Raw genomic sequence first — 23,779 nt, 5'->3', positions numbered from 1 at the left:
AAGGCGATCAGTCCAACCACAAATAAGAGACAAGCAACTCCTGCTATATCTGCATCAAATCAAATACTTGGCCAGTTTCTTAGGTCTTTTGATGGCTCCGATTGGAGCAGACAGGGTAGGGTGAATGTGACTGGGTTGCTGAGGAGCAAAGAAAAGTGCTCACTGTCCTGTCTTCGAAGCTTCACCATTCCTCACCTGTCTCGTATTCCACAAACATCAAAATCTAGCTGGCTGTAGTTTCCCAGAGTCCTTTGCTGCACATGAAGGAGGTTGACAGGGTGATTGTTTGCGAACATGAGGCGCATGCATCCCTGGAATGCCAAGGCGGCGCCCTCGCAGACAAGGTCGGGTTGGGACACGGCGCATCCTTAAATGACACAACAACAAATAAAAGGGCATCGTCATGTTTTGGAATATATGAAGTGGGGGGTGAAAATGAATACACCTTTGAAACAAACACGATTTTTACGTGGCCTGGGCTCTCCAGAATCAAATTTAGTTTGAGGTGTGCGAAAAGCTGCTTAGAACATCTTAGCGGAATTGTCTTGTCTCCTAAGGCAGCTGTCTGAATTGTAGGATTTAAAAGCCTTACTTTGGTGTTGAAGGTTCAGGCCAGAGATTACAGGAAATGGCACTGAGAGGAATGGTAGTCTTTCTCAGCAGTAATTGCATTTTCAACTCCGAGGAATTTCCCACCGCGTAGGTATTTGTTAAATTAATCTCCAACGGCCTTTTTGAATGTGAGAATTATGAAAGCTGGCAGGTTGACTCCCCAACAAAAAAAAAATGGGTAGATTCAGGTAAGCCTCAAACTGAGGAGTATAGTAAGATTATAGAAGACTTTTGTTAGGCAGAATGGGAAGGTCAATTTGATTTACAATGGCATCCTTAACCTGAGGGTAAAATTATTACTTTCGGCTAAGCCAAGTATTGTTTTCCAATGCACTGTTTTTTAAACACAAACACCTCACAGGTGGGGGTTCAAAGCAATGTCTCAAACTTTAAAATTCAGGGGGATTGTTGAATAGAATACATTAATGCTTTTATATGGCGGAAGCTTACTGAAAACTGAAAAACACAAAAAATATTTAACGTGTTTCCAAGCATTACATATAATCATATTGGACCAAACATCAACAAATATTTGAAAACTATAAAAACACAAATTTTACAGCTCAGCTCAATTTCCTTAAACTGCTTTTGATATGACCACGTTTTTAACCTCAAACCCCTAAAAGCAGAATTTAAAATGGTTCCTTTCAAAAATCTGATTTACTCTGTCCCCTGCAGCTCCATAAATGTTGTACCCTGACAGAACGCTTTGTGCCAATGACGTGGACAAGCAACAACAAGCAATGTACTCTCACCCCCAAACAACAAGATAGCCGGTCTCTTCACACCGGTGACGTGGAGCTTGGTCTCAGAGATGACGGGTCTCTGCCTGTCTACGGTCAGAAACATCTGCCTGTCCTTCATCTCCACTCTCAGGTAGTGCCACTGTCCGTCACTCACTGTCTGTTCTGGACGACATCAGATACAGCACAAACCCAGTGAGTATGCACTGAAATGGGTGGTTAACTTAGAGACGGCAATGTTTGTTACACTGCCACTTAGTATGTTGCCACTGCAATATACCTAATCTAGTCGTATGTAAGTATTCATATTTATGCTTGTGTTCCTGGTATTTGTGAGTCATGCCATGTGTTAATGACAAGAAGATATGATCACATGCATAATGTTACACTGTGTATAATGAGTGTATAATGCCTGAGATTTCAGTGAAATGATTAATGTTCATGCACAGTTATGGAGAATTGTGTGAAACATAATAAAGCTTTATGAATAGCCTATAATCTTGCATGAGTGCATTTATAATGCCATATGGGTACTTGATTTTATAGTGTTGTCAGTGTGACCAATGTTACCAAATTTATTACCATAATAGCTCCGTTTTTCTGTCTCACCTGAGTAGACGTGTGTGGGGGGGTTGGCGTGGCTGTCGAGGGAGAGGAGCACTCGCCCCCCCTGGAGCTGTAAGATGAGCCGCAGGTACAGCTGTTGCAGGGGTTCCCATGCCAACGGAGCGATGACAATGAGCCCCTCGCGGTTCCACGTGCGGATCTGAAGGCGGACGGAGAAGCTCTCCGTCCCAAGGTCGGCGGGTGCCGTCAGAAAGCTGTCGGGCCTGCGAAACGTCACGGACAGTGGCTGAGCCTCGGAACAATGGAAGGTCACGTTCCCCTGGAAAGCGAACGACAAAGGTGGATGCGAGGACAAAAGAGAAACACGCTTGTGGAAGAAGGTGCAAATGGGGAAAGGAAGGAGATGGGGGAGGCAGGGAGGGAGCGTGGGAGGGAGGAAATTAAAGGGTGCAAATGCCTGTCAAGACAGGCTTTTTGTGATGAAAGGCATCCTGAAGTACTGCTGAGTCCTTTGAGTCCTCTAATGAAAAACAGCGCCTTCCATTTAGCTCTCCACTTGACTGACACCTGGTCATTTCTCTCATTCACAGTTTTGTCTCACTTAGCTATTTTAGGACATTCCTCCCCAAACCATTACATTTTAAAAAGCCCGGCGTGAAGCACACATGAAGATGGCTTGTCATCACGTTAGGTTAGGATTATTATGATCAAAAAGAATAATACTATGAGTAAGCGCTTGCAACTGCTAGTCTGCCTCCCCAATTAATTTGTCACTCAGATTCGCTGCCACCTTTTCCCTTCCATCTCTATCATAACTGCCAAGATGTTCTCTAAAATGATACCATCAGAGCCCATGCAGCTTTTATCTTAAACTTTTAATATTCACTGAAAATAACACTCAGTCTTGAGGAGGACAGCATACTTTGATTGACAGGGGATGTCGGCCAGGGTCATACTGTTCTGAAGACAGAACAGTTTATCAGGGATTGGAGGGAGCAGATCTAGTTGGCAATGCTGACAGTTTGTGTGTGTGTGTGCGTGTGTGGGTGTAGGCTGCAGTATAATTCTCTTGCCCACTTTGCGCATTTTCAACACCAAAGTGGAAAAGATGTGATGGGGCGGTATGCTTCACTGCCTTCTTCAGTTGCTAATTGGACTAAAAACTGACATTAGCGATCAAAAACCTCACACAATTTTTGCTCCAGCTCACTTGAGCACACACACAGACACACACACACACAGACACACACACACACACACACACAGACACACACATAGACACACACACACACACAGACACACACATAGACACACACACACACACACACACACACACACACACACACACACACATAGAAGACTGCTATCTTACAGTTTAACAATGAGTTTATTAGCAAGTAGGAGTGCAACATAATTAGCTGTATTTAAATTAACATTCATTAACAACTTTGTGACCAATCACAGAAAGCATGGCAGGGAACTATACCGTTGCCCTGGTGTTTCAGCATAATCACTTGAGTTGTATTTTAAAAGCAGTAAATTAATAACAGACTCCACAGCAGGAAGGTTCATAAGTGTATGTGTGTGTGTGAGCGTGTATGTGTGTGCATACCGTGCTGTAGATCTGCGGCTTGCGTCTCTTCGCCAGGTCAATGATATTCACTCCGTTGTAGTACAGGTTCTCCATACAGCCATGGAAGTTCTCCTTCAGGAAAGTCCCTGGCTTGCCAGGCAGAGGGATTCCCCCAAAGCTGAGCTTGAGTGAAGTGGGAAAGAAACACACACACGTGTATATACACGCACACGCATCAGACTTCTGTCACCCACAGACACAGACTGTCACCTACTTCTATTTTGTAAAAGACGCAGGGTCACTTCAAAGAAATGTATTTCAGCTCATGACTTATGATGCACTTAATTGTAACCTTTTCTAACCGAAGGTATTAAAATGGCATTAAAGCATGTTTGTTCACTTAGCTTCTGCAGGAGCTCTGTAAGGTTTTCAGTAACCTCTTGTTCTTTTTTCATATTAGGAAACCATCACTAATTTTGTTTTGATGCACCTTTTTATCACCTTCTCAGACCTAGGTATGATTTTACCGCCCCAGAACTGTTTGTTTGAAAACCAAAGGCTTCTAAATCTTAGTGTAACACATACTCTTTGACTATTTCTGAAGCAGTCTGCTATACACATTCTGTCATGGAGAACTATATTGTTTTCTAGCTGACCTCTTTTACATCAGAAGTGGCAGCTTTGGAGTTTATATTTTCATTATTAATAACAGCCCTTACTGTCTATCATTCTCTAAGGTACTGTCTTTGAACGTGCCCATTTTGTGAACTGACAATTTGCTGGTTAATAATACATAAAGCAATTTTCTGTCAAGGTTGAAACCAGCGACAAGAAACTGTTAATATTTAAGTTGTTTGGTGAAGGGGGGCCTTAATGCATAATAAATAACCAGTCCTTCAGAATTGAGGTGATAAATAACCCATAAAACCAAAGAGGGCACTGAAATGTGAAAGTGTACCACACATATTTAAAGGAAGTGTAGCACTGGGAGATGAAAGAGAAAATATGCCAAGAATGAGTCTAGGATAAAAAAGACTGCGAGAGAGATAATGGACATGCTATGCCCTTTAAATGACTCATCACAATAATTATTTCTGCTTTAGGACAAGATGGAGAAGAGAAAGTAGGTGTTGTAGCCTGACAATTTTACTTGGGATTCATTCTGTAAAACTGTTTATAGTGGGAAGGCCTTTTTGCATCAATAACAATGTAAATGATGCTTTCAGTGATAAATATAATGCCAAGTCTAAACCCACTTGACATGGTAGGGTAAAGCCCTTGTAACCACAGTGTCATATAACTGATTCAATTGAAGATGAATTGAACTGAATTGAACAAAACAAACCCATGACCCATGAACCCAGAAAAACAAACCCATTTGATTATTTTGATAATGGTTACCAATTGAGCTACTGGAACATTTAATGGTCCAAGACTCGGCGGATAAAAGCACCTGACCAATATTTACAAATACAAATAACAGGGGGGGGGGGGGGGGGGGGGTGTTGTGCGAGGTTTGGTAGGTGTTCACCTCATAGTCCACCTCCAGAGAGTCCTCCTGGCCCTGGGTTCGGAAGTGCTGGGTGTGGTGGTCCACGGTGAAGTTCACCTGCCGGCTGAAGCGCTCGATCTGGACAGAGTGCCAGTGATGGTCATCCAGCAGGCTGCCCAACGTCACAGACGAACGGGTGATGCCACTGCGGGGCTTAGAGTCATCTGCAGGGAGGCGGGGGGGGGGGTTGGGTGAGGAATTGGTAGTATGTATTTGCTGTTAAAAAGTGCTAATCTGAAGTGTACTAGCCTTCTACTGGATACACCAGAAAATCCTCACATGTAGTATACCTTAGAGGACACCACCATGTGATGCATCCAAGTGATGGCAGCCTCGGCTGTGATGGTATAGGTGAGCTAATTCTTAGCCAATGCTAATAGTTAGCACACTGACATTGCATGGGTTAAGCTATAGATTCTACATGTAAGTCACTTTGGATAAAAGTGTTTGCAAGATAAAATAAATGTAAAAGTAAATTTAGCTTGGTCCTCTGATTTAAATGCTAGTATGTGTTAAGTATTCTTATTAATAATCCATATTAAGAAGCTAGCATTCTACTCATACCCAGGTTTAGCTGTAGATCGGTTAATACTCTGATTTCAATGCTAGTGTGTGTTATCTTACATTTCCTCCGCACATTAAGTAGGCAGAACCCCGCTTTTACCCAGGTTAAGCTGTAGGATGAGCCTCCCCTGCTGGAGCTCCAGGGTGATGTAGTCGCCCCTCTGGCCCTCCCCGTGGACCAGCACCCCGTCTTCCTGCTTGCTCCTGAAGCGCAACGAGATCACGTCCTTCACCGTGCTCATCGACTTCTGATTGAACCGGTACAGCAATGCGCTGCGGCCATCGAAATCTGCCACATCTGACTCTATGGTAAATATTAGAAAGACAATTAACCTGGGGTCATTCTTTCATGATGGTTGATACATACAGCCATTGTAATTACAATTAATGTGCTCATTAAGGTGGTCTGTTATTCTTAAATGTGTTGCAAAGTTGGCATAAGACCTGTCTAGTGCTTATCAAATCTTACACTAGCCTGCTGTATGGCTCATGGCAGAGTACAATGTTTTAGCAGGGCACGGAGGTTTCTCACATTGTGCTACATTTATGAGTCAATTCTTTTTCTTGGGTGCTCAGACAGGATGAGGGTATGGTTCTGGTTATACTGTTATAAGTTATATGGCAATTTCAAGATGCTGGAAATACTCACTGTATGTGCAGCCGTACACTTCTACTCTTAGGCCCATGCCACCTCTGGGGTTTCCCTGCAGGGGTACCAGCCTCAGGAAACGGGTTCGTATGGGATGGGGCAGCTTGTGGTGGACCATGGAGTCCATGTCTGTGTTTCCTGGAAAGGTCTTTACACACCACACCCCACCACACCACACACACACACACACACACACACACACACACACACACACACACACTTACAATAAGTAAATGTAATCAATATGACTCAGGACAACATCAAAATCGACGTTCTGAATTGATGCAAGACTTGTCCTGCTGAGATTACTGCATTATCTCAATATTAGACCTGCACTGAAGAACATCGATATAATTATCATTTGCCCAATTTTCTAGAGCGCTGGCTTCAGCCACACGCTGTGGAGGCTGGGGTAATTCGAAGAAGTATGAGTTGGTGAGATATTCATGGACTGCCTGGAGCTAATGGTCCTCTCTGGGCCATGATTAGTCTGAATGATGTCTGACGGTGATGGTCTCTCGCCTTCCCCCCTCTCTCCCTGAGCTAATTCGTCTCCGCCGGGCTGCTTTGTTTTGGCAGCTTTATGAAGACGTCCTAACTCATAAATCATCCCACCGAGCCGACGTATGAGAATATGGCTGCCAGCCCTGACGCAAACCTTCATTCCCCCAACGCACGTACCCCACAAGAATAAAAAATAGAAACCTGTCATCCAGATAGCTGCTATCACAACGTTGTTAGTTAACGTCTTCTTATATAACATCTTTAGCTTTGAAGGCTGTCTCACCTATTCTAAGTAGGCAGGTAATTTGTTTCTCTCTAAATGATGTAAATCATTACAAAACTTAAGCCATCTAGTTGTATGTACGGTTGTTTCACTTGATACCTAACTTTTTATTACCTGTCCTGTTCAGTATGTTTTCATTATGTATGGCTGGACATATGTAGAGCACTAAAGCATTCATATTCAGTGACTGATTTACCGCATGCCTGAAGCCCTTCTGTTGGTCCAGCACAGAATTCTAACCCTAAGACCCTGCCAGTTTAAATGTTACAAATTTTGCAATCAGAAGACATTTATGCAAATGTAATGTAATTACGCCATCACTTTAAACTATCACTTGCAAGAACATCTTCTCACTGTATATCACCATATATATACCAAAAGGCGTGCTCTTTCTTAGTTGAAAACATCAATAAGGATGCCACTTTGTCATGCTTTCTGTGCAGGAAAACAGGAAATATAAATGGTTGAGATAGAAGAGTGGAGAGGGATGGAGCGACGGGTTATAAGTGAGAGTGGAGGGCTTTGGGAGGACAGGAGAGAGGAACAACACAGAAAAGTGGATTATCCTCCAGAGGCACATTTAAATTTGAGTTATGATTGCTGTGATGTTTGTTTTTTTGCTGTGCAATTTCATGTGGCAGACTACTAGCTTTCCCCTACCCAACACAAGTGGTTTGCATAACCAATCAAAACAGGAGAACCACACACAGAAGAACCAGCAAGAGGTGTCTCCTCAAGCTATTGTCACCTTACAAAGCAAACAATTGCTCTGCAAGGATGATGGAGAGACCTAGAAAAAGTCATTATCAAACTTAATGCGTCAACTAATGCGTTAGTTGGAACTCCTCCGCTAATGAACTACCTCTTTTTACATAAAGATTAACTCTGGTGTCTCCTGTCGGGTTTATTGGACCTATTCAGTCCTAATTACGTTCATAGAGAGAGATGGAGTGAAAGAAGGAGAGAGAGAAAGAGAAAGGAAGAAAGAGAAAGGGCGCTAGTCAAAGTCTTCATGTGAACAGCCGGAATTTGCCTGAAGTAGCATGCGTCTCACACAAACAGTGTGAGAGCACTCAACCAGCATAAGACACCCAGCTTCCCATAAAGTTTGAAACTCTTTCATGAGGCATACAATTAACATAATCAAGGTGTTCATATGAATATTGGTATCTATAAAAAGTACAATACAACCACACACACGTGCAGGTGCAGCGTTTAGCGTACTCTTATTGTAGTAAAACACAAAGAGCTTGTTCTGGGAGTAATCAGCCCATGTCTTTTTCTGGATGCAAGAGGTTCTGTCATTTAACCCTCAATTGTCTCTGAATAAAAAAGGAATAAAACAATTCATCTCTCTCATCTGAATTAAGGTCAATGAAAAGGATGTCTGAAACCCTGTGAGTGGTGTTTGGCCGTAAGTGCTTTTTAGGGAGCCTTGAATCAAATGTGGTGCTTTTATAAATCTGCAGGGGAATAATGGCATTCTTCCATCAAATCCCTTCACTTTCGCTCTGATAGAGGCACAGCAACTTAATTTGCAAATAATTCACCTCCTCTATTCAAGGCCTCCGATTTCAGAGCTTAATCTCCACTCTGAACAAAAGCCCCAGTTGAGTTCCAACACTCTTAATGCATGAAGGGCGAGAAAGAAAGTGAGGTGGAGGAAGAGAAAGAAAAGAGAGAGGGGAAGGGGGGGGGAGAAAGAGCAGAAACAACAAAAAAAACAAAGAAGTTTGGTGGAATAAAGAGGCAGAGAAGAATGAGGAGAAAGCAAGAAAGAGAGAAACAAAAAGCTGTGGCAGGATTATCCTTGAACAAAAAAGGCGAGCGAGAGCTGCAGGCGCCGGGCTTCGGAGGATTACAGCAGGGGTCGGACTCGGAGCGAGGGCGCGCCTTCCTCCTGGAGCTGGGCTGCTGGAGCACAAGTCTAACAACAGAAAGGGTCGTGGGTTTAATACCCAAAGAGAGCTCCAGCGTTGATAATTGCATATACTTCTCAGTCTTCACACTATAGTTAGATGTCTCTCCCTCAAAACAGCCTATTTGTCTGGCCATTTCTAGGCTTTTCTTCCTGAAGGAAAGATTAAGCCTTAAGGTTTTAGACCAAGTGGAACCCGCATGAAGATTTGCATTATAATCCAGCACGACAACGTGTAACAACAGGACTCATCAGGCTTTCTTAGAATATTTGCTTCGATTGCATTTTCTATTCTGCCAGAATGAATAAATGTATTGAGTAGTCTGACCTATGACAGGCACAGGAAGTCTTCACATGACACTGTCACTCTCTGTTACACTGTGTCTGGTGTGTTATGTGCGTCATGACACTAGCTGCCAAGTCCAAGTCAAGCTTACTCAGGTCCCAATGCAGCACTGCAACATGCACCTTACATCTGTTTGAAATTAAGTGTCTTACAATGAACTTAGGAGGAACCTTTCTTTGGTATTTCTTTAATTAACCAACTCATTTTCAGTCGAACAACTATACAACTCACAAAACTCTACAATAATAGATACTGCGCTTCTCTGAGGTAACCTTGAGTCTTAGGTCAAGTCCAGACATTGAGTACTACATAAGTGGATGATGGTGGCAAGTAAGTGCACATGTCGACTGATGTAAAGTAGAGAAATTGAGACGATAATAAAACATAGATTTTATCTATTCTTAGAATTTGTATTCATATGGCACCATTGTGGCCAAAATTAGAATCCATTCTGTTTCCAAAGCTTGCAGGAGAATAGAGTAGGATAGTCTGGTTTAGCAGCCCGATTACTTGTAAAGGGACGTCATTATCTCACGCTGATCGATATCCCCCAGGAGGCCATGGGCGCTTTTCGGACGGTCTCGGCTAGGGAGAGGCGCTAATCATATGTAATGGATTGTGAAATGGCTTTTTAGTGAGACAGATACGAAAGCCGCCACTCCGAAAAGGGCATGAGAAATATCCATAAACATGTTTTTGATTTGATTGACCTTTTTAGCGTCACATAATGGGCCCTGTCGCGCCGTGATGAATGTTTGCTGCAACTCCATCCCTGATCGTATCTCAAGGTAAAAACCCGGAGAGTCGATGGCATTGATTTTACGACGTGTGCTGATTTGGACACCCAAATCCTATTATGTTGCTTTACAAAAGGTGGGGTGTGTTCCGTCAGAGTGCGCGCACAAGCGGAGCGTCAGAATAATGTATTAGCCAGAGCTGGAGGACCTGGAGGGCAAACAGTGGAGCGTTCATTTCTTTCAATTGACCTTTTGGAAATCGTGACCTGCTAACTTCACCCTGGTCTGAGAGCAGCTGGATAATAAGGAAAAGTTTGAACGGAGTGTGGCATGAGGAATGAGAATGAATCTCAGCAAACTTTGACTCTGAAGTTTCAGGTCAATAGCACTGCCCAGCTTTATCGACCCACAAGCTTTATATCACATTTAACGCTAACTTGTATTCTGGAGAATTGTTTTTTGAAAGAAGGAAATGCACTATTGCTCTATTTCATTTTGTTTCGTTTTTTTTAAATGCTTTGCTGCAGGTTAATCTGTTCCTTGCAACTTCCCCTAGAGTGCTTTTCCAACATCTGCAGTATTACAGAGAGGAAAGAAATGCTGTTCTCTAAAATGAAATGTATTGATTGAATGTGCGTATGTGTGTGTGTGTGTGTGTGTGTGTGTGTGTGTGTGTATGGGAGACATGGGGGCTGTTGGGCAGGTGGGACACACCCGGACTACTGGGGCGAACTCAGGGCCAACTGTCTGTACTGCCAAGCTAAGTTAAATCGATCTCAAAGCTGTCATAGTAAGTCCAAAGCAAACGGGAGGCAATTTAGGTCAATACGGGACGTCACAGCAATCCAAACACAGCGGGGAGAATAGGGCAGGTAGATCAGGAGATTTCCCCACAGAGACAAGTGAGCAGCTCATCAACAAGTCCATAAAGCCCAGCTCCTTCTTAGAAAAACCTTCCTTCCTTTGGCTTATAGGGGTTCAAGTTCAATGTCTCAAAATTCAGTGACCTGCCGTGTTTAGTAGCTATGTATTAATTAGATACGACCGTTAGATTAGATATGAGCGTGTCCTCAGCAGTGCTTTTGAGATGTTTGTATGTGTTTGCTGAAGTGCTCCGAGGTAAGCTTTTTCATCATTCATTTCATCTTCATCTCTCCTCCCACTTCATTATGGGGACAAAAACCTGAAAAAACCTGTTTTGGTTCTGTTGGTTTACCCTAATGGATCTGACTGGAGTTTTAGTCAAGAAAGGCAACCTTTGGAGAGCAGCTGTGAATAGGAGAGACGTTTTTTCTTTTTGTGTGTGGGTTGTAGTGATAGTTGTTTAATGGTGTGCAATGCCTCGCTGAACTGAAAGAGAGACTCTGCTCCTGAATATTTAATTTAGCTCCTTGTGTTTGGTTGCTGGTGCCGGTGCGTTGGTGGTATCGGCCGCAGCAGCAGTAGCGTGGAGAGGGCCATATAAATGCTGGACTCTTTGTTTTGCTCCCCGCTTTTTTAAACCACATCCTAAACATCCACATCACAGAGCTGAATTAAAATGCCCACATCTCATTACTTTTCATCCCCTCCCTCTCTCCATTTACTGTGTCTGTCTATCTCTCTTGGCTCTTCTCCTTTTCTCTCTCTTTCCCTCTCGATCGTTCTCTCTATCTGAGGCTGTATTGCATCATGTTTGTGTTTGACATATACAGGTTTTCATCTTTGGCGGGAAAGATGTATCTACAAAGATGTTTCACCACTGCCTTCACAGATTGTAGTTTTACCACCATCTAAAACAAGCTGCAATTTCACTACCAACAAAGGTCCTTTCATCACAACATCCACTCTAATACTCTAATATCATAATTGTACTCCTTCTCTTACAGCTTATCTCACTTCCTTTAATCGGCCACACTAACAGGTTCCACATTTTGAAGAGAATGCTATCTATATAAGATGGACATCTAGCAACAATTGTCCTATCATCAAGTGAATAAAGGAGCTTACTGTGTTTATCTTCATATGTGTTTTTATGTTATTGAACTCTCATTCTTATTCTTCTCTCACTTTGACAGAACCATAGTACATTGAAAGTTTAGGGTTTCGATGATCATGATCATGTCCAATGCATGAAAATGTGACCAAACAGCTATATGACCAACTGGACTTGTATTCAAGCCTTCATAATTTATGATTTACACCTAATGTTTTTCAAGGAACTCCCTTAGTCAAGATTGTGGTCATAAACTATATTACATACAGGATGTAACTAACATGGTGTTTTGGGCCTGAGGGTTGTTTGCAGTGATTCACAGTGTGTTCTGAGTGGTGTGTAGTGTTTCACATGATTGTAGTGGTGATTGGCACACTTTAAATGAGCACTGAGCACGAACCTTTTATACCGCACGTGTGTAGCATGATCACTAATTAAGCACAGGTGCCTAGCATTATGCCACTCTCTAGGTGTTTCCCATCACAATATTTCTACTTATACCCGTGTCCACAAGCTAATGGCAGTATTGCCTGACGCTGTGTCCATTGTATCAAGGTTGGTGATCGCGATATTCTTTGGTGTGGGCTTTCTATACTTTTCTCTATGTTTCATGTAAAGAGTATTGCCTGACGCTGTGTCCATTGTGTCCATTGTATCGTTGGACCAGATGTGAGTCGCTTGAGGACTGCCGGCCATTGACCCTGTCCAAGCTGGGTCGTGTGTGTGAATGAGAATCAGAGAACCAGAAGAGCGGCTGGCTTGGCCGTGTCCCGAGAGAACGAGACTGACGCGCACGGCGCTGAAACCATACGGACCTACCTGGACACCCCAGACAGACATTTGAACGTTGAGTGCTGGCAATACTTTTAGGAAGCGCATTTTAATGTTTAATATTTATTATCAATTCCCTGGAGTCGCTAAATAAATCTATTTTACTATTAACAATAGTGTTCTGATTTCTCTTGCACGTATTCTGAGCTTTGCGTCCGAGCCTCAACCTCCCTTTTAGGGGGCGTTACATACAGGATACAAACAGACAATGGCAGTTTGTCACAAATTATCTGAAAATAGCACCAGTATTTTACTGGGAAACCAACTGAACTCTGGTTTTGATTGGCCAATTGTGCCAACTGTTGTGGTCAAGTCAATTTAGTCATTTGGCATTTCAGCCTTCACTAAATTGAGAATTTAAACAGTGGTGTGTGACACTGTTGTCCATTACCTTTTTTTATGCAGGGTTAAGTGCTTAATACTTGCAGAAAGGCATACTTTCAATAGTAACAATAAAAGCACACCAGGGGTGTTTTTTAAAGGGAATGTAACTATGTTATAAAGTTCATACACCTTTTGTTCTCTAACAACCACAATCCTGTTCTAGGTCATCGCATTCCTGATAAGTGATTCATAGAATAGAATAAAGTGCCCCCCCCCCCACACACACACACTCTCTGAGCTTTTCAGGTGTGCCTCGGGTCGGCCCAGTGGGTTGCTTGTGTCTGTTCGGTGACAAAGGAAAGTGGAAGGCAGAGAGGGATGGCATTGGAGCACGCTGTTCCTCTTTAAAGTCACGCCGCCCTCAGACATGCCTCATTACCCACACAATACAGCAGCCACACCAAGGGCACCCAGGAACTGGTTTTTAATCAGAGGAGGACAAACACACTCGAGCACTCACACACACACGTACATAAACACACGTACATTTAAGCACGCCCACTTTCACTTATCTTACGTAGATGGTTGACTTTGTCAAACCAAATCCAAACATTCATTATTATTTTGCACTTTGGTCTTTTGTGCGTTCTCTCTCTCTCTCTCTCTCTCTCTCTCTCTCTCCCCCTCTCTCTCTCTCTCTCCCGCTCTCTCTCTTTCCCTCGCACACACAGGCACAGGCTCATCCTTGCACAGAGTGCCTCTCATGCGCTCACTGGTGTGACCATAATGCGCTGTGCAGGTGAAGCAGACGGAGAGTGGGAGTGAGAAAGAGGGAGGTGAGAAATGACTGACTGGGCTGTAATTGCCTGTCCTGCTAAAGCTGAAAAAATATTAGCGTACTAGCACTAGCATGCATGACAAAAAAGAAAGCCTAAGGGCTTTTAGGGAGCTGGGGTGGTGGGGGGTGGCAAAGAGAGTGGTGCATGACTTGGCTTGGGTCTACCATGTAGGCTGCCCACAGAGGTGAGAGGTGAGAAGACGGGGCGAGAAGGAAGCAGAAACAGAGGGTGCGACAGAGCGGGAGAGGGAGAGAGAGAGAGAGAGAGAGAGAGAGAGAGAGAGTGAAATTTGAATCACGAGTCTGTTCCTCTAATCTCTGATTGTGGGTCTGCTGTTTGTTCACTGAGATGTGTCCACAATCAAGGCCGAAACAGAGCCATGACTAATCCTTGTTCCGGGGGCATTTACAAGTTTGCTCACACAAAGCAAACCATAGCTGAGGAGTGTGGAGGTATCAGCCGCAGTACAAAAGCAAAATGATTATCTATACTAATACAGAGCTGCTATCCCTTTAGTGCTGTGACTTAGATAGGTAGGCGTATTGGTCTTTAATGATTATTTCAATGGTACTACCTCTTAATTAAATACTTTTATCAGGCGGTGCATTTCCCATACCCTGGTGACCCAGGAAACAGATGGTCCTAGATTCACATAGTGAAGCTGTGCCAATTCGCCAAACCTTGCATAGCAGCATGGCTAGCGCCTCTGAGAGAGACTTCCCTATGTTTGAAAGCATGGGGTTTTGTAGACTGCAGGATGTACTGATCATGTAGTGGTTTATACATGCTTTCCTGAACAAACTGAATACATGCAAGGGTAGCATTTACTGTGGGCTATAAATTAATCTACAAACTCAACCTTCACTGAGAAAGATTCCTTGCCACAAGTGGTGGAGGCCAAGTCATTCATAATTCTGCACACAAATCCATTAGCTGACAGGCTACAAGCATGAACATTTAATGATGAATCCATTCACGACTTGCTCAGGAGCAGAGCAAAGCGAAACGAAAGTCATGGAAAACAAGCTAATAAATGCACAGCCATAGGCTTCTTCAGTCTCCAGTGGTCTCCAGAATACTCATCAAGGCTAAATACCTTCACATGATTAACTCCTCGAAGTAAACAACCCTGTTGAAGGACAATTGCTCATGGTCGTTAATTCCCCCCCCGTTTTTTGAGCAAAACTTAATTAACAAGTCATTTATCTCATCAACTCAACAATGACAGTTAAATGTGATATATTCAGACGATACTGACACTGCGGGAAATTAGCTGCATAGCTGTTCCAAAAGTTCACCTTATCTTATGGCAATCATCTTTCCATGGTGAGAGAAACATTTCTTTGTTTACAGGCTCTCAGTTCAGTTAATAGAGTAAAAGTGAGTGACGCCATTAAATGTACTTTGTTATTCATGAGGACACTGCATGTGTTACTTGTTTTTTTATGTACAAGGACACTTTTAACAAGATACTTTTTAATTTATTTGACAGGATTCTTTCTTTTATTCGTTTAAATCTCTGTAATTATTCCCGATATCTATACTGATTGTGTCTGAAAATAGCCTTCTTCCGTTATTGTTTCAGTGAGTATTGGTTGTAATGAGAAATGTCACTGCATTAGACGCTGAATATTATGACTGGCAGCAGAGTTAAAGTTAATGGCACAAAGCCAAAGCTCAGCAGGCTAACATACTGTTCTTCGTTGATGGTGTAATTTAAGTTGGAGCCCCATTACGGACAATGTCAGAACTAAGGTACACATTAAGGTAACTGGCACAGTACACATGCCCACACACACACACACACACACACGCACACACACACACACACCACACACACCACACACCACACACCACACACCACACACCACACACACACACACACACACCACCTCCAATTGTGTTATTGAGACACACACTTAAATGACTGGCACAAACCATATCCTCACACACATGCAATCATACAAACACACACACACACACACACACACACACACACACACACACACACACACACACACACACACACACACACACACACACACACACACACACACACACACACACACACACACACACACACAGCACCTCCAGCTGTGAGTAGGAATGCATATTCCAAACCCAGGCAACCATATACTGATTAACATGCTTGTCTCTCAGCAGCACCCCTTTGAAGGGACATATGAACAGAGATCCGAGTCAGTTGTGGACTCACCCACAGCACGTCACTGTGGCGGTACTGCCTCCAGGCCCGGACTGAGTCGCTGTAGAGCAGCTGGTACTGGCTGACCCAGTCCTGGCTGCCCCAGCGGCCCTGAGTGGCCAGGGCCGTCACCTCCATGCGCTCCCGAAGGTCCACCTGCAGCCACGGGTGCTGATCCTCTCGGTCAGGTGACCAGCCGCCCCCACCTGAGGGAGGACCAGAGAGGGAAACGGTAATCAGAGCAGGAGGGACAAGAAAGAGAGAGAGAGAGTAAAAGAAAGAGAGAGAAAGAATAGAGTATAGAGAAAGAGATTAGACAGCGAGAGGGCAAAATAGTGGGAGGTAGAGACGAGATGATGGGAATGAGAGCGCACAGGGGAGGGGAGGGAGAGATGGAGAGAGAGATAAAGTGGAATGGGAGGAGGAGATCAAGATGGGTTGAGGGAGATAAAGACGAAGGAGAGATGAGGGTATCAAATGAGGTGAAAGGGAGAGGTGTGGGAGGGAGAGAAAGGGATGGGGTTGGAGGAAAGAGAGCACCATAAATAGAGGAAGAGCAGATGGAAGGACGGAAACATCTGGAAGGCAACCGTGCTGGGAGGATAAGGAAGGAGAGCAAGACATGGAGAAGGGGATGTGAAGAGAGGTGTAAAAGTGTGTTGGGAATGAGAGAACAGAGGGGGCAAAAGAAGGAGGTAAAGGAAGGAGTGAAAGAGACTTCACACGGCAGTCTCTGAGGTGGTTATTCTGGAGAATTCACTAACAGAAAGAATATAATGAGCAAACCACCAGCTGTCAGAATAGACATCCAACTGTGCACACAATTTGGAGAAATAATTAGACATTTATTCAAAGCTACTTTGGCACATAGACATTAATCAAGGCTCCTAAACCATGTTTGCGGGTTTGTAAGAATGGTCAGGGATCTGATTCTTTCAACTATTAACTACTTTTCGTTTGATGTATTTTACTTTTGTATTTATAAAGGTTGTATTATAGAGGTAAAGTATTTCAGGGTTCTGCTGATCACTGAAGCATGGGAGGAGGTTGCTTCAGTTCACTCTGTGACTTCTGTGCTCTGCCATCCTTCACCAGGAACGTCCTCACCTCTGTGGCCTTTTTTCTGCTCCACTCCCAGGCTCGATGTGAACGTGTGCCATACATCTGCTGGTTTAATACCCCCGTGCCACCGCTGCCCTGGCACATTCTTCCACTATAACTCTATAAGACACAACCCAAACTCCCTGGGCTGCTGCTCACTCTACCCTTTTCCTTCCCTCAAAAGAGAGAGAGAGAGCGAGAGAGAGAGAGAGAGAGAGAGAGAGGGGGAAAAGGGGAAAAAAGCCTCTCAAACTCCCTGTAGGTGGAAGGCTTCAGCGACTGTACTGCTGCAGACCTGTCTCCTTCTGGCTCGTTTGTTTGCTTGGAATAAAGCCTGGAAAATATAAATAGCCACATTCGTCAAGCACTTTGGCAGGGGGGGAGCTAGCCATGGCCGTGGAGAATAGCTGCGCGCCGCGTTTCTGGCGCATTGAGTTTAGATTGCAAAGGCAAAAAGGAGGGTAGAGAAAATGGAAGGCTGAATTAAACTGGCAGAGGCAGGAGGACATAAGTGAGAGGGAATGTTTATTTTTTTATTATTTATTGTCAATTATTTGGGCGGTGCGGGTGGAGTAGCTCAGTCAAGAGTTAGTCACTGGAAGGTCACTGCCAGGTCACAGGACCACTGGGAGGTCAACGAGGCTGGAGCGCCTCAGGATGGACTCAGCACAGTGCGCCGTCTGCAGTGTGAGTGTTTTAGTAAACAGTCAGAAGTCCGGGTCAGGCAAGTGTATGCTAATGTGAACTCTGAGGTCTGTTAGCCTGAGGGTCCGGTACTCCTCCTACGAACACAGGGGAAAAGGGTTCTGTCCAAGGCTATGGCTTATTGATATGACTTCAGTGTAGTGCTGATTGTGCTGAGGCATCACTAACCATGTGTTTGGCTTGTCCCATGACAATGGAACAAGGTTGGCTTGCTCTTCACCGGACTTCACATGAATTCAGGAGTCTGACAGCAGCTTCAGCTGCATAGCCACGGTCACATTATAAGTGCATCACTTTGAGGCTCGGGACTATGGATTCAGAAATCTAAAGTGCTGACTTGTCTGCAACTCTTGTCTGCATCACCAATGACAGGGTTGAGTTTTCTCAGACAAAAAGGTTGTGCTTGGAAAATAAGATGAGCATGCACCAATAGTGTGTGGACCATTCTGCTCACACCATTTCCATCAAATACTGTCTCCAAAAACAATTTGATTACCTAACGTTTAGCAATAACATAGCACAAAACCATTATACCTTACAGTAAATCCATGCACAATAACTGTAAATAAGCATATGTATTTTTGAATAAACATAGCCCACAAAGTGTTTGTGGTTATTAAATATCTTCATGAATTGGAATTGGAATAAACATTCCCATTTAAGTGTCTTTAAAGAGAGAAAGGCAGGGGTTGATAATCAGCTGCTACAAAACAGGCGCTCCTGGTTGACCGGAGCAACAGACCAGCTGCTTTCAAAACACTCCTGAAGCCAAAACGGCATGGCAAGTGTAGCAGTTTAACTTTTCTGGCACCTAATGCTTTTTGTTTGTAAGTAAAAATGAAAGTTGAAAATGTAGCATTTTCATTTTGATCACCTCAAGGATAAAACAATCCTTCTGACTGTGCCTTGCAGGGGAACGTCAGCCTCTTGGCAAGAGCCACGGGTAATCCTTGAGGAAGTGTCTCCACATTAATTGGAACTTGGCAGCTGTGGTCATGGGCACATATCAGAGGGCACCCTGTGGTCAAAAAAGAGATGAGAGGGAGTTGTGACTGCTGTGTTGGAGGGTTGAAAGTGTTTCCCTGAATTTCCCCACTGCTGGGTCATGTTTTTCTTCTTTCGAGTTCGTGCAGCGTCCGTCCGTGTGTGCATTTGTGTTTTCACACGCCTCTGTAGATCTGCGGGATGGTAGTAGGGGGCAGGGTGTGTGGCATGAGTTGAATCCTACGCTGGGGAGTTCTTAACATCTGATATTACCTCACCTCTGCCTCTTTAGCATATTGTTCCTGTCTTGCCGTTAAAAGTATGTTTTTTCTACTCCTGTGTCGCATGATTTGCCACCATTTGAGTGCACTGAGCTTAATATCCTTGTCAAATTGACAAATGAGCAGGTTAAAGAGATTTCTATAAACATCTCTCAGTTAATTAGTGCAAGCCTTTTAAATACTGTCCAGGTTGACCAGCTCTCTCTGCTGACCATTCCCTGCAAGGTGGTACTTTTATTGAATCTGTACTTGAATCTGTCCTAAGACCTGACAGGAAAGAGACACTTTTCTTTAGTGGTGGTAGCACGGTTGAGTACTCTTCGTGTGAGTTGAATGGATTAAGGAGGGGGTATCCAAAGAGGGGGTATCCAAAGAGTTGCTACAATGGGAAAGAACCTGTAGATGAGCTGGTTAGAAGATTGATAGACCGTACAAGGGATGTAATTAGGATTTGGCTCCACAATAATGTCCATAACGTGCTGGCGTTTCTGCTGTAATGTGGACTACACAGAAACCGCCTCAGTGAAACTAAAGAGCCTCCATTCGGAGGAGGGCAGTGGCAGGCTGCTGCGTTTACCCTCCATTTTAAAGGATGATGTAGAGTCTGTCTATTTGAATTAGTGTGAGGAGTTGCCAAAAGCAAGTAAGGTAGTCATGCAGAGCACCATCAGAGCTGCTCAGAGTGACAGTTTGTTTTACATTTATGTGTTGGTGAAGGGCAAGGTTGCATTAAAGGTGTGGTTGGATCCTGGGTCGATGGCGACCATGGATGGTGCAGACACTGTGCCGCGTCTAAGGCAAGCAGGTGTGTTGCCAGGTGAGTGTCTGGCCCCTATTGACATTGTCCTGAATGGCTGTGAAGGTAAGCAGACTAGTCCTCTGAGTGTTTTGAAGTCCCTGTGTTGATTGTTGAGGGGCAGGTGTATCCATTGATTATAGACACGAAAGTTTTAAAACGTGTTATCCGACAGTTTAAATCCAAGGATGGTTTCTGGCGTGTTGTGGGTCAGCCTGATGTTGCAAGTCAGGAGGACAGCAATCAGTTTTTACCGTATTTTAATCAGTATTATGACTTTGTTTCACAGAATGCGGGTAAGGTGTGTCCAGGCATCTCCCATTGCAGCTTATCTGTTAGAAGTGATTCTGGCAGTTGTGTGTGGTGACTGTACACCGCAGAGTCTTGGCCTGGGTGGCCATTGACAAGTGAGTTGATCTGATAAAGGAATATGAGAGTGTCAGTCATCTTGACTGTGGTGAGGCGCGTGAGTTCTACCATAGGATTAGATTGACAGATGGCCGTCACTTCAGGTTGCCATGCTGCAGGTTGTCATTATCAGCTCATCAAAAGCTGAAAAAGACCCTGGATGACATGGAAATAATCAAGAAATCCAGCAGTGAGTATGTTTTCTCCCTAAGTGCTTCTTGGGAAGAAATACAGGGACTTGTGGATATGCACCGACTTTAGGTGGCTTAATGTGCGCACTGTTAAAGATACCTACTCACTTTCCCACCAAGCAGATGTCCTTGCTGCTCTGGATGGTAATGTGTTTTTCTCCCGTATGGAATACAAATTTCTTAAGTCTCCTTTGTTATTTGGCTGACCTATTAATGTTTGGCAGATCAGAGGAAGACAGTTTGCAGAGCATGCGCATGGTGTTTGATCGGCTAAAGAAACACAACCTGAAAACGCAACCTGAAGTGCAACTTTCTTAGGAGGTCTGTACGATCTGCAGTCAGATCTGATCTGAAGGTGTCATTCCATCTGTGAATAAAATCTGCTTCTTTGTTGGTATTTAGGTTTACTATCGGCATTTTACCAAGAACTCTTCTGTACTCATGAGACCACTTTTTGCACTTACAAGTGGTTCTAAGCAGCCATGCAAAAGTAAGGGTGTGAGTAGGCCTATGCAGAAGTTAATCCCCTGAGTGAATCTTCAGTCTGCACTGGTGAGTAGTGTGTCTGGCTTTTCTGACTCAGATTCAGCCTAATAAGGACCACGCTCAGCCTGTTGCTTTCACAAGTAAGTCTTCGAATCGCACTCAGTCAAAATATCCTGCTCAGGGGCTTGAGTTCTCTGCTATAAAGTGGGCTATTTGTGATCAGTTTAGTCACTGGTTATGGGGTCACAGGTTCACTGTGTGGACAGACAACAATCTGCTTAAGTATGTCTTGATGAAGCCAAAGCTTGATGCTTGCATGCAGCTCTGGGTGGCTGGGTTGGCTGTCTTTTGACTTTTGACCTCATGAGGCCCAGACATATGCACTGCCTGACTAGAACTTAAAGAAGCCAGGGAACAAAAAAGAGGTTCACGATGGGAAAGGTCATCAGGGTCAGCAGCGTGGGATGCTCTTTAAAAAAACGTCAGACATTATGTTCACAGGTGCAAGAGGTGTGTTGTTAGCAAGGCTCCAGAATCTAAGGCTAGGGGCCTTCTCGTTTCTATTTCTACCTCAGCTCCTTTAGAATTATTCTGCATTGATTTCTGGTCAGCAAAAGATGCTTAAAACAAGTCTGTTGATGTCTTAGTATTGACTGACCAGTTTACTAAACTGGTGTGTGCATATCCTTGCCCTAATTCAGTCTGATAAGGCGGTAGCTCCTTTTTCTTTGGAGTAACTTATTTTGTGGTTGCCCTGCATGTATACATTCTGATCAAGTAGAAATCGCAGAGCTGCTCCTGTTAGCTGAGGTTGAGAAATCTTACACCACGCCGTGTCACCCCATGGGGAATGCTCAAGCAAAAAAAAAAAAATCACACTCTAGGGAACATGATTAAGGTCTACCACCCAGGTCAAAGGTCAAGTGCTCTCTGATGCTTAACAGTCTAACTTTTTCATGCAATTGCACTTGTACATGAGACCACATGTTTTTCTTTTTTTTAAACGTATGGCCACACTCCAAGGTTGCCTGATTTAATGTTTAAAAGTGTTCTGCTGGATGGGGGCAAAGTAGACATAGACACATATGTTTGAGTGTTTGGAGAGACCCACGAGAGGCCATGGCCTTGGGTCAGTCTAATGCTGAGAAACAGCAGCTTAGGCAGACAGAGCCATATAAATGCAGGACAGCAAAATGACAACTTGGTAAAAGGAAACTTTGGGATTTTCCAAGTTGGGCCCTATTTTTAGATCTTTTTGGGTTCAAATTAACGATTAAAAGTCGGGCCAGTATTGACTTAGAACGCTAAAACAGGCACCTGCCAAACGGCTTTACAATGGAATCCTATAAGGCAAGCCGGTATGTCAAAGTAAGCCGCTTGTTTTTGCCACCGGCAGACTCATACATTTTATTATAAGGGTACAATGGAATAATGACAATATGAAAAGGATCCCTACAGAGATACACCTGTGTCCGTTTACCTCATTGACTGTAAAGAAACTGTAGAAAATGGCTGTTTGCACAGCCAGTATTTTACCTCTGTCTTTTTCCAGTCTCTAACGTAGCACCCCACTCAGTGCCTACAGTCGATTATCAAAGGGAGGCGCTCTCCTTTGAGTGCCCACTCCAGCACAACACTGTAGGCCAATCGACTACAGGCACTGAGTAACCCCTCGCCTCCTTAGTACATCACTGGAGAGCTTCCTCTTGCTGGTGGACTTTTTTAGTTCTGATTTTTGTTTCGCTCGCCTGCACTTCTTACGCTCTTACAATGTTGTCTTTTAATCTTTATTGTTGCATTTTGCCGTATTTTTGTTATTCTTTTATCTGCGTCTGTATGTGTACTTTTTTTTTTTCATCAGACATTATTTTTTATACAGAGAAATGCACACATTTCTCAAAATATCTTTACCTACACTTGATGACCAGAGATTTTTTAGAGAAACCTGTTAGCTGTTGGAGAGAGCAGCATAATCTTTTAAAAAAGATAAGTCAAAAGATAGAACGTAACACATTTATTAGAGACCAGAAGACGGCTTCTATTAAAAAGTGGAAAAGGTCCTCTGGAATGCTCAAGTTATAGAGCCATTTCATTAATTTGCGGAGAAAACGCCAAAGTGTTAGCTAGATGGGTTGCTGAGGTAATTGTTAAACTAATCCAATTTGATCAAACTGGCTTTTTGAAGGGTAGGCTTGCTGTTGACAGTGTTCTTAGACTCCTACACATTGTCGTCATAGCACAAACCCTTCCAGTTTATTGTGCAGCACTGTCCTTAGAATCTGAAAAGGCCTTCGACAGGTTAGAATGGCCATTTTTATGGGAGGTGCTTAAGGAGTTTGGATTCGGCCCAAAATGTATTTCTGTGGTACAGACCCTCTATAACTCTCCATCAGCATCTGTAGTAACAGGCACTCATCAGTCCTCACCCTTTACTTTACAGAGGGGGACGAGACAAGGTTGCCCCCTCTTCCCACTCTTATTTGCACTCTCCCTAGAACCTCCCGCACAAGCTGGTAGAGAACATAAGTATACTTCCCCCATCACTTACATGATGAGTGGAGACACTTTATCTCTCTCTACGCAGATTATATCCTGCTACATCTCTCC

The 23,779-nt window shown here is 43.7% G+C and overlaps 1 protein-coding gene and 1 long non-coding RNA gene across 2 annotated transcripts in view; one reads left to right on the top strand and one right to left on the bottom strand.

Annotated features, from left to right (window-relative positions):
- Window positions 1-23,779, bottom strand: part of cntnap5l (contactin associated protein family member 5 like) — a 65,924-nt gene that overhangs the window by 24,517 nt on the left and 17,628 nt on the right. Inside the window, exons 3-10 of the mRNA XM_031559192.1 lie at window positions 16,233-16,426; window positions 6,261-6,408; window positions 5,712-5,915; window positions 5,027-5,211; window positions 3,535-3,678; window positions 1,965-2,241; window positions 1,368-1,520; window positions 196-367 (exon numbers count right to left, since the gene is read on the bottom strand). Coding sequence (XP_031415052.1) covers window positions 196-367; window positions 1,368-1,520; window positions 1,965-2,241; window positions 3,535-3,678; window positions 5,027-5,211; window positions 5,712-5,915; window positions 6,261-6,408; window positions 16,233-16,426 — 1,477 coding nt within the window. The remainder of the gene's footprint in view (window positions 1-195; window positions 368-1,367; window positions 1,521-1,964; window positions 2,242-3,534; window positions 3,679-5,026; window positions 5,212-5,711; window positions 5,916-6,260; window positions 6,409-16,232; window positions 16,427-23,779) is intronic.
- LOC116218135 lies at window positions 10,755-12,965 on the top strand. The gene is made up of 2 exons (XR_006151456.1): window positions 10,755-11,167; window positions 11,743-12,965. It is a non-coding gene; the product is annotated as an uncharacterized LOC116218135 (long non-coding RNA).

This window comes from Clupea harengus, chromosome 21 (genome assembly GCF_900700415.2).
Source record: "Clupea harengus chromosome 21, Ch_v2.0.2, whole genome shotgun sequence".
NCBI lineage: Eukaryota > Metazoa > Chordata > Actinopteri > Clupeiformes > Clupeidae > Clupea > Clupea harengus.
The sequence above is the reverse complement of the archived record's forward strand: the minus strand, read 5'-3'. Positions and strand labels throughout refer to the sequence as shown.